The sequence below is a fragment of the Balaenoptera ricei genome, chromosome 13, assembly GCF_028023285.1.
Source record: "Balaenoptera ricei isolate mBalRic1 chromosome 13, mBalRic1.hap2, whole genome shotgun sequence".
In the NCBI taxonomy this organism is placed as follows: domain Eukaryota; kingdom Metazoa; phylum Chordata; class Mammalia; order Artiodactyla; family Balaenopteridae; genus Balaenoptera; species Balaenoptera ricei.
Window position 1 is genome coordinate 44,501,629 of NC_082651.1, and position 11,448 is coordinate 44,513,076.

Consider the following 11,448-nt stretch of genomic DNA (forward strand, 5'->3'; position numbering starts at 1 on the left):
GGCTTCTCATTGTGGTGGCTTCTCGTTGCAGAGCATGGGCTTTAGCACGTGGGCTTCAGTAGTTGTGGCGCACAGGCTCAGTAGTTGTGGCTCGCGGGCTCTAGAGCGCAGGCTCAGTAGTTGTGGCGTACGGGCTTAGCTGCTCCATGGCATGTGGGATCTTCCAGGACCACGGCTTGAACCCGTGTCTCCTGCACTGGCAGGCGGATTCAGGGAAGCCCAATGTGGACCATTTTTAAAGTCTTTATTGAATTTGTTACATTGTTGCTTCTGTTTTATGTTTTGGTTTTTTGGCCGTGAGGCATGTGGGATCTTAGCTCCCCAACCAGAGATCAAACCCACCCCGTGCATTGGAAGGTGAAGTCTTAACCACTGGACTGCCAGGGAAGTCCCATAGCCCATATACTCTTAACCATTTTCACCTAAAGACATCTCTGGGTAGGAAGGAACTGTCCTCATAGTAGAATTCTAATTGTTTGGCAGCTTATTGTTCTCTCTCTCATTGAAAGTATTCGTTTGTGATTGCCTTTGATTTTGCCATTGATTTTCCTTACTCTCTTTTTAGTTGCTTTCCGTATCTATGACATGGATAAAGATGGCTATATTTCCAATGGGGAACTCTTCCAGGTGCTGAAGATGATGGTGGGGAACAATCTGAAAGATACACAGTTACAGCAAATCGTGGACAAAACCATAATAAATGCAGATAAGGATGGAGATGGAAGAATATCCTTTGAAGAATTCTGTGCTGTAAGTACTTTCATTAGTTAACGTTTCATGAAAACATTTTTAATACCACTTAATAGAGAATTCCTTTATTTTGCCCTAGACATTTCTATTTTTGATTTTGCCTAATTGCCCCATATTCAAGGTTTTGAAATGTTCTTTGTTGTAATTGTTACTAATTTTATTCTCAATAATTAATATTCTCAGTGATTGTCTGATAAAACGCCACAAGAATGGTACTAGTAACTTTTACTTATTATTGGTAGCCTCCCAAATGAACAACTAGGTTGTTTGAAAATACTTTTGTGGGAAATATGAGTTCATGAGTTTCAGCTAGGAATCCAGAGGCTTGGTTTCACGAGGACAACAGAAATGGAGTCCCTGTCTGTCTTAAACTCAGCAGCTAGGCATTGTAAAAAGGTGATTTTATTTTTCTAAGCTACTGATGGGTAGGTAGTTCTTGTAATCTGGGGCAAGGGCTCCACAGAGGCGGGGACTACAGTTGTGGGAAGGCCTAGACAACTAGCTTTAGGTGGAAACTGGGGCAACGGCTCAGCTTCCATTTTACTGCTTCTCTTCGTTACTCCTGCCCCTAAAGCAAAGATGCTAACTTTTTGATGTGTTAAAAGCAGTTTTAACTGTAAGCTAGAGATACTGGACAATGCAAAGGAAAGGCAAAGATAACAAAGAAAAATTTTTGAAAAATTTCAGTCATGACTGGGAAATCTTTGTATAAAAGATTTTCCTCCTCTTCTTTTCATTTTTTACTTAGACGACACCAGGGAAAACAAATTACTTTGGTTGTGTGTTATATAAGGACTTAAGTATCTACTTCAGCATTTAAGTAGACGTTCACGTGATCCTTTAAGGATCTTTCTTCATCTCAAGGGAATACTATCTTTGCATTTTGTTTCAAAAAGTAGGGTGGTGCTCTAGTTTAAAGAACACTCTAGGGGGCTTCCCTGGTAGCGCAGTGGTTGAGAATCTGCCTGCCAGTGCAGGGGACACGGGTTCGAGCCCTGGTCTGGGAAGATCCCACATGCCGCGGAGCGACTAGGCCCATGAGCCACAATTGCTGAGCCTGCGCATCTGGAGCCTGTGCTCCGCAACAAGACAGGCCGCGATAGTGAGAGGCCCGTGCACCGCGATGAAGAGTGGCCCCCGCTTGCCGCAACTAGAGAAAGCCCTCGCACAGAAACGAAGACCCAACATAGCCATAAATAAATAAATAAATAAATAAATAAATAAAATTAAATTAAAAAACACTCTTAAGTCTCTTTGGAAGAGAGTTAGATAGGCTTGAGCCTTGAGATTTGGAACCCATGCCAGGTGGTACTGCTCTGTGTCCTGTCCCTCCGTTGTGTCTCCTCCCTCACTGTTTTTTTAATAAATAAATTAATTAATTTATTTATTTTTGGCTGCGTTGGGTCTTTGTTGCTGTGCACGGGCTTTCTCTAGGTGTGGCGAGCGGGGGCTACTCTTCATTGCGGTGCGCGGGCTTCTCATTGTGGTGGCTTCTCTTGTTGCAGAGCGCAGGCTCTAGGCACGTGGGCTTCAGTAGTTGTGGCACATGGGCTCAGTAGTTGTGGCACATGGGCTCAGTAGTTGTGCCTTGTGGGCTCTAGAGCGAAGGCTGAGTAGTTGTGGTTCACGGGCTTAGTTGCTCCGCGGCATGTGGGATCTTCCCGGATCAGGACTCGAACCCGTGTCCCCTGCATTGGCAGGTGGATTCTTAACCACTGCACCACCAGGGAAGTCCTTCCTCCTTCACTGTTGCCAGCACTTGCTGAAGGACTCCCGTGGACGGGCATCGCATTGTGTGTGACATGAGACCATGCTGGTAGTGGCATCATAGGTAGCAGCCAGTTTTCGAAAGAAGGAAAAAAAAATTAATTCCAAGACTTGAGGGAACAAAACGAGAAAGGGAAACTCTTGACTGGAGTGTTAATGGAAGGGATGTATATAAGTGAAGACTACTTGCATTTAGTAAATATAAACTAAAACTTACATGTAAATCACTTACCAGTGAAAGGAAATTAAAATACATCCGTAGGTATAGAAATGATACTAATTACACTGAAGATGTAAGCTAAGCTTTGAGTTTGTTTTTCAGCATTTTGTGATAAATTGCCTTTACTTGTATTTTTGGAGGGCATAGTACAGGAATGAAGAAAAATGTTTTGTGTATTAAGCCAACTTTTTGGAACATTTATCAAGCTCTTAACTTTGGCTTCATTGATTTCTCTTTATTCTGATTTCTTAAGCTATAACAGTGAAAGAGAAAGGACAGTTTATGTATGTATGTATGTATGTATGTATGGCTGCATTGGGTCTTCATTGCTGTCCACGGGCTTTCTCTAGTTGCGACGAGCGGAGTCTACTCTTCGTTGTGGTGCGCGGGCTTCTCATTGCGGTAGCTTCTCTTGTTGCGGAGCATGGGTTCTAGGTGCATGGGCTTCAGTAGTTGTGGTGCGTGGGCTCAGTAGTTGTGGCTCATGGGCTCTAGAGCGCAGGCTCAGTAGTTGTGGCACATGGGCTTAATTGCTCCATGGCGTGGGATCTTCCTGGACCAGGGCTTGAACTCGTGTACCCTGCATTGGCAGGTGGATTCTTAACCACTGAGCCACCAGGGAAGTCCCAAGGAAGTTATTTTAAAAGATCACATACTACATATCTACTTTAACATTTTTCAGAATACTTAACCATGCACAAATATTATAAATGATTAGTGACAGGATTAAAGTTGGTGGATTGAACACATGTATTTACTTTTGCTTCCTCTCATAACTCCACTGAAAATTAAATGGGTTAAAAAGAAAAGGTTATAAACCCACAAGGACCAAGTGAATAGCAGAGAGGATAGTAACTAGATTTGGCAACTTATAAAGTTGAATGGTTAATTGGTTTAGCAGACAGGAGTAAAAATTCGAAGCTAGAAACTTGGAAAGCTGAGAAGCAACTTGGTTTATAAGGTGGAATCCCTGAAAGGCTCAGAAAGTGGTGATACACTGTAACTGAAACTGGGTGTGAAGGTGAGGCTAACAGGAGAATTGCTTAAAAGTTTAAGAAGCAATTAGAGCAACTTCCCTGGTGGTCCAGTGGTTAAGACTCTGCGCTCCCACTGCAGGGAGCATGGGTTTGATCCCTGGTCAGGGAATTAAGATCCCGCATGCTGCACGGTGTGCCAAAAAGTAAAAGAACAAAATAAATAAATAAAAAGAAGCAATTAGAACACAAGATCTCCTTCCGACTCTGTTTAACTTCTCCTGCACTTTAGTGCGAGATTGGAGAAAGTGAAATAGGGCTGGGTGTGTGTGTGTGTGTGTGTGTGTGTGTGTGTGTATGTGTATGTATTGGGGAATCAAGTGAAGATAAGCGTATTTGTATTTTGACACCTCCAGCCTTCTTCTTCTTCCCTAACCTGATTCCCTGGCAGCTAGACTTGTACCCTCCAGGCAAGAGGTGGGACAGCCCTCTTTGGGAAGTCTGATCTCCAGAAATGGTCTTACCTGATCACTCAAAGCACAGCCCACAGTCAACAGCCCCATTTTGTATGTGGAGGCTCTAGTGCCCTTTCCACAGGAGCAGAGAGCCACGGATCACCAGACATTCAAGGAAAGCCTCTAATATGGATTATAGAGATGAGATCAAACCTGAAAAAGAAGCTTGGAGAAGCAGGCTATGCAAGGCCAGTAACAACTTTCAGAGTAGAACAAAAATCTGTCATGGTTATCCTCAGGGATATAATATATTGGATCTTTGAAACAAAAATTGGAGAATATATAAAAGAGCTCTTGGACATTTAAACTTTGAAATACATTCTAGGAGGTCTAACACCCAGATGCTAGGGTTCCAGAAAGAAAATGCAGGGAAGGAAATGTCAAAAATGAATCAAGAAAATATGTCAGAATCAAAAGTAGTTAGCTTCTTTGACCAAAAGGACTTACTAAGTACCCAGCATAGTATATAAAAATAATGTGGGTCTAGGCACATTGTCATGAAATTTAAAAACAGATGGTTCTACAAACCTCCAATGAGCTAAAGTAGAGGGGTAGGGGAAGGGTGTCATACAAAGATTCAGGAATCATAATGGTGGCAAATTTCTCAGCAGAGTTGGGAACTAGAAGACAACGGAAGCATTGCCTTCACCATTTTGAGGGACAGTTATTTCCAAGTGAGAACTCTCAATAAACTCAAACTAGATGGTAGAAATAAAGACATTTTCAGGTATGCACGGCCTCCCTTTTTGGGAAACTACTGGAGGATGTGCTCCCACTATAAAAAGGTTATAAATCAAAAAAAGAAGACAGTGTGGGATCCAGGAAGCAGAAGGTCCAACATGAAAGAAGGAAATCTCTAGGATGATGGTGAAGGAGGACCCATAGATGACAGGCCTGGATTGGAGCAGGTTGGAGAGCTCTGGGAGTGATTTCAAGACAGTAAAATTGATAGAATTACATAATATATTTAAGTGCGTTTAGAGCAAAGTTTAGGGTTGAATTAATGATAAATACATAGAACACCTGGCAAAGAAAAAGGTCAGTTATTAACTGTAGCAAAACAAATGTGCAGGAAAGAAAAAGTAACTATAGTACACAGTTCTCTTCTGCTGTGAGTAGTATTCTATATAGTCATAAATAAAATGCTGAATTTCTGTCTAATCAAAAAAAAAAAGATACAACTGTTTGAAGCGTGGGAGAGGTGGGAAGTATATGGGGTAGGAGACAGAAGGGAGAGGTGTGTGTGAAAGTCTAATCTTCATCTTCTGTGGTGGGAAGTCAGCGGGTGATGCCTAAAACTTTGAATCCAAGAAAAAGCAATGTAGGGGTGTTATTTGGAGACCTGTAGGTGAATACTGGGAATCAGCTGAAAATTCTAAATGATTGCCTCTAAGTAAAAAGAAACTTGAGGGCAGGATAGCAAACTGCTGTTTTCATAACAGAAGTTGTAGAACTAGCTGGCTGTTTACGCTTTCTTTTTCAAAAAAAAATTTTTAAGGTTTAAAAATAATACAGATGCAGCTATGCACAACAACGTGGATGAATCTCACAAACGTAACGTTGAGTGAAACAAGCCGGACACAAAAGATTTCATTTATAAAATGTATAAAAGCAGACCAGAGTAACCTATGGTGTTAAATCATGGTAGTGCCCACCTCTGGCGGGCGGTGGCTTGGGAGGAGGGGGGTGGCCAGTGCGGGAAGCGGGCCACGGACGAGCCCCGGTGATGCCCTCCCTGGCTGCTGTTTCCTTGGGTGTTCACTCTGAAAATGCATCAAGCTGTGAACATTTATGGTTTACTTTCTTTATGTAGGTTATACTTAATAGAACTTATCCCCCAAATAATAAGACAGGTAATTGCACTTCACGTGGCCATGTCAATATTCACTGAGGTGCCTGCAACAACTTTACAAGTATTTGACTCCATGGGAAAGTCATGTGCAGAAAATTTTATTCATTTGTTACTTTTTGATATATTCTAGAACAGACTGACAGTGAAACCTGCATTTGGTTTCTGACAGGTTTTATGGTAACATCTGGTTATCATTTAATATTAAATTACTAAAGGCCATGTCAAAACGACAGACAAAAGAGTGGGCCAAATCCTGCATGTGGCCTGTTTTGTATGTTTTTGAGCTAAAAAAAGTTTTTTCATTTTAAAGTGGTGTTTTAAAAAAAAAAATGGGAGAAGAAAATTCAAGAGAAACTATACATGGCCTACAGAGCTTGAAATATTTACCGCCTAGCCCTTTACAGAAAAATTTGCCAGCCCTAGTGCTAGAACACAAGAAAATGTTATCCTAGGAGAAAGAAGCCATGAAAGTTCTAACAAAAGGCAATGCAGGTTTTTAAAAACAACAGCTTCTGGAAATGGCTGAAGTAGTATGCTTTTTAAGCTGTAGTTTTGGTAAGGTGGCTAGATTAGTACAAAGGAGTCCCTTGAACCTGGTCAAGTTTGATTTGTTCTGTCTGTTGCAGGTTGTAGGTGGCCTCGATATTCACAAAAAGATGGTGGTAGACGTGTGACTCTTCTGTAAAGAGTACCACCCAACACTTTTGCTTTCTTCTCCATCTCTGAAGATCTGCTCAAGACGTCCAGCAATGCTCTCTGTGTATTTAAATGGAAGTATTTTTCTCTGTGAAGCCACATTTTCCAACATGAGCCTCATGAAGCCAACTAAGTGTTATTGAACTCTTATTCTCTCAATAACTCAGTGTAGCACTTTAAAGCTGAAGGACAGCAGCATGAAAAGAGCATATCAATGTGGTGAAGAAAGGGAAGGGGTTGGCTTTTTAATTTATTTTTCTTCATCTTTTATAACAAGAAAGTATCTATATATACATATGTAAATATTTATATATAGATATATGTAGCTTTCTATATGTGTAGTAGGTTGGCTTTAATTTAATATACTTGATTCAGAAACAAAATGATAGAGTACAAAAGTGCCAAGCAGAACATTCGACATCCTCACTTTTATTTCACACAGTTTTATATATAGATTGAAGATTGTATGATTTGAGCCGGGTGTTAGGCCAGCTATTTTCCTTTTCCTGCTCTTTCTCTTTTGAGAGATTGACAAAGCATTTGTTAACATCTTATTCTTTACCTTGATTACATTTTTGTAACAGAGGAGTTTGTAACTTTATTTATACCTATGATATGTTTCCAGGGACTGTGTCTCGTTGCTGTGCAGCTTTGACGACACCTGTGCTTGAGCAGAAAGTATAGTTCAGGGCTGCTGCTCTTGTGTTCACATAGTAACAGCACAGAGCTTACGGCCGCCTCACTCTGTTACTTCATAACTAGGAGCCGTTACATTCATTAGATGTCCCTGAGTGAGTGTCAGTTTGTTGTGATTTTATTCGTAAAGGACAGAAGCGATCTGAGGCAATCCTGATTTATCTCGGACATGACTTATTGAAGAGTTCCTGAAATAATCATGTTAATTGCTTAGGATATCCGTTTATTTGTTTCATTACATGGGTGGTAAATTGTCATTAAACTTATGTTTAAACCATAAATTTCCTTTCTCTGTTTCAAAAGACTTGCAGCTGATCTAAAACTGGTGATATTTAATGTGCATGTGTGTATCTATACACCCACATATACTTATTTATGACTTACATGGGAGAAACCTTACTAATCTATATGCCACAGAAGAGCAAAATTATATCCAAATTTATACCTCTTAAATTTCTTTACCACAAGGCATAGAGAGTGTATGATGGTGTTCTTGATTTGCCCACATATGTAACAGGTAACTTAATAAATTTGTGTGATATAAAAGTAGTGTACCATGTTCCACCACTTGATATTATCCCTTCCCTTTTCTGCAAAGGTACTATTGGCTGGAAGAAGACATTCTGGTTAGCTTTGTAGGACTGTAGTCTTTCCCTATATAGTTTTTCTAGAAAACTGGTTTTATAATCATGAGTGGGAAAAGGCAGGTTGAATCAAGAGGAAAGAATCTTAATTTGGGCACACCCGCCTGCCATCGCTGTTCCTTCAACTGAGTGCTGCACGCCATGGGCTCTGTGTGTGAGAGAAATCCCGGTGCTTGGTGTCCTTGCATGACATGGAGTTTTGCATGTAGATCGATTTAAAATATGTACCTCTTGTTTACATAATTTGCATAATTTTAAAACATAATGTTGCCAAACTTTGGAAATGTTAATGTTCAAACTGAAAATCTCCACTACATGTAACTTTCTTCCTCTGGATCAGTACGTGGCTTATAATCCCAGCCAGTGGTTTGATCTGTTCCAGTGTCAACTGCCATGTGCTCTGCTTCAAGGGGGGAACTAGTCTTTTGTGAATTTTTTGTACATAAGTATTTGTTACAAATATTTTAGCAAATGCTTTCTATTTCTCTTGCTTGTGCATATCTTGGCTGGCATTACAGAAAAATAGTGCAAACATTATTTCCTTACTGGGGACTGAGGGTTTTTTCTTTCTTTCTTTTTTTTTTTTTTTTTTTAGCGTGCGTGGGTCGGGGGGGAGGGATGGTTTATGTTGAATGTTTAGTTTTTCTTCTGCATGAGACATCATGTTGTGGGATCTTTAGAAAACTTCATACTGTATGAATAAGAAAATAAAATATTTGAAACTTGATTGAGTGTATTCACAGTGGTCTTCAGGCTTTCCCAGCCATTGGATAGTCTTTTTTCATTCTTTCAGATTTTTTAAAAACTCTAGTAAGTTGACATTTGATCTTTGACTATGAGCCATAAGTAAGTCCGCTCTGTCACTGGGTGAAAACACAAGTCATCATAATGACCTGCAGAACCCGGTGTGTCACCCTTCCTCTGCTTCCAGCCTCCTTTGCCTCCGTGCTTCCCGAAGACTTTGGCGTGCTTCCTCTGTGGGCCTGTGCACCGTCTCTTCCCCCCCCCAGGCTACCCACAGGGAATGCTTCCAAGGGTTTCAGCCGTGTCCTGGTTCAACAGGAGCTCTCCTGGCCACCATTTAAACACACTAATACACCTGATTCTCCTTTACCCCACTCTTTTCTTCCATAGCATTTAACCTCTTCTGACATGATTCACTTAAGCATTTTGTATTTGTCTTCCCCGGTTATGGAAATGACACGAATGAAAGCTCCCCAAGGGCAGGGATTTCTGTCCCTTGTTCACTGATAGACCTGGTTGTCTAGATTCTGCCTAGTTCTTAGTGTTTAATAAATACGAAATCAATGAATTAGGTAATAGACACCTTGTTTCTACAGGTTGTGATGTTAAATTCTATCCACTACTTTCTCACTCTTCATAAAAGGTAAGCATTAGTATAATTTTGAGACTTATTCATTCAACAGCTCTGTAGGGTTCCTACGCCATGCCTGCGCTGTAATAAGCACTTGAGGTTCTTGTGACAGGAAATGATGTACCTGGCCCAGATGAATGATGGGCTCTTGGTGTTCTATATATACCCAAGACACCCATATCGTCAGGCATGCACTAGTTATGAGATACTATGCACTGGATTCCTTGGCTCTTTGAACTAGGAGTATAAGTTAGTTAGGCCTAAACCAATAGTTAACATTTTAAACCCTAGGTCTCCCTTTCTTCACCTAGTTCTAATGGTCTTAAGAGTAGAAAAGATGACAAAGTGAAACAGCAATGCACGGAATGGGAGAAAATATTTGTAAATCACATATCTGCTAAGAGATTGCTATCTAGAATATGTAAAGGCTGCGACTCAAAAACCACCTGATTAAAAAGTGGGCAAAAGGACGTGAATAGATATTTCTCCAGAAAGATACACAAATGGCTAACACCACATGAAAAGATGCTCAATATCACTAGTCATTATGGAGATGCAAATTAAAACAAGATACCACTTCGTACCCATTCACATTGCCATTAGCAAAATAAAAGTGTTGGTAAGGATATGAAGCAGCTGAAGGCTTGTGCATTGCTGGTGTGGATATCAAATGGTGTAGTCATTGTGGAAAATGGTATAATGGTTCCTCAAATTAAACACAGATTTACCATATGACCCAGCAATTCCACTTCAGGACACTTGCCCAAGAGAAGTGGCAGTAGGGACTAGAAGAGGTGTTTGCACACGCATGTTCACAGCGGCATTATTCACAGTAGCCGAAACTTGAAAGCAACCAAAACACCCATGACAGATGATGGATAATCAAAATGTGGTATACACATACAATGGGATGTTATTCAGCCATGAAAGGAAGGAAATTTTGACACATGCTGTAACACGGATGAACTTTGAAGACATGCTAAGAAAAAAGAGCCAGTCACAATAGAACAAATACTGTATTTTTTATATAAGTTCCTGGAGTTGTCAAACTCATAGAGACAGAAAGTAGAATGGTGGTTCCCAAGGGCCAGGAGGAGGGGGAAGTAGGGAGTGAGTTAGTGTTGAATGGGTACACTGTCAGATGGGGAAGATCAAAGTTCTGGAAATGGTGGATGATGGTTGCATGAGAACGTACTTAGTGTCACTGAGCTGTACAGTTCGAAATAGCTAGAATGGTGAATCATGTATATTTCACCACAGTTTAAAAGGAAAGAGTAGACAAGATGGTAGAAATCTTTCTGGATACTTTCCAGGACTTAGAAAGAAATGCTGTTCAAGCTCATATATGTCTTGAAACAATTTTTTTTTGTTTTATAGAATGGATTTTTTTTTTTTTTTTTTTTTTGGCTGCATTGGGTCTTCGCTGCTGCACGCGGGTTTTTCTCTAGTTGCGGCGAGCGGGGGCTACTCTTCGTTGCGGTGCGCAGGCTTCTCTTACTGCGGAGCACGGGCTCTAGACCTGCGGGCTTCAGTAGTTGTGGCTCGCATGTTCCAGAGCGCAGGCTCAGTAGTTGTGGCTCGCATGTTCCAGAGCGCAGGCTCAGTAGTTGTGGCTCGCATGTTCCAGAGCGCAGGCTCAGTAGTTGTGGCTCGCATGTTCCAGAGCGCAGGCTCAGTAGTTGTGGCTCGCATGTTCCAGAGCGCAGGCTCAGTAGTTGTGGCTCGCATGTTCCAGAGCGCAGGCTCAGTAGTTGTGGCGCACTGGCTGAGTTGCTGCACGGCATGTGGGCTCTTTCCGGACCAGGGCTCGAACCGGTGTCCCCTGTGCTGGCAGGCGGATTCTTAACCACTGCGCCACCAGGGAAGTCCTTGAAACAATTCTTAGTCTTCAAAAATTCCCACATGCTCAAAAATCGCTCATTAAATTAGCTCACATTTTAAGCTAAAGTCCACTGCCAC

General features: G+C 41.2%; 1 protein-coding gene across 1 annotated transcript in view; it reads left to right on the plus strand.

Moving 5' to 3' along the window:
- Positions 1 to 8,841, plus strand: part of PPP3R1 (protein phosphatase 3 regulatory subunit B, alpha) — a 57,114-nt gene extending 48,273 nt beyond the window's left edge. The window contains exons 5-6 of the mRNA XM_059943160.1: positions 566 to 750; positions 6,705 to 8,841. Of these exons, the coding sequence (XP_059799143.1) occupies positions 566 to 750; positions 6,705 to 6,752 (233 nt within the window). The 3' untranslated portion in view covers positions 6,753 to 8,841. The remainder of the gene's footprint in view (positions 1 to 565; positions 751 to 6,704) is intronic.
- Positions 8,842 to 11,448: the final 2,607 nt, after the last annotated feature.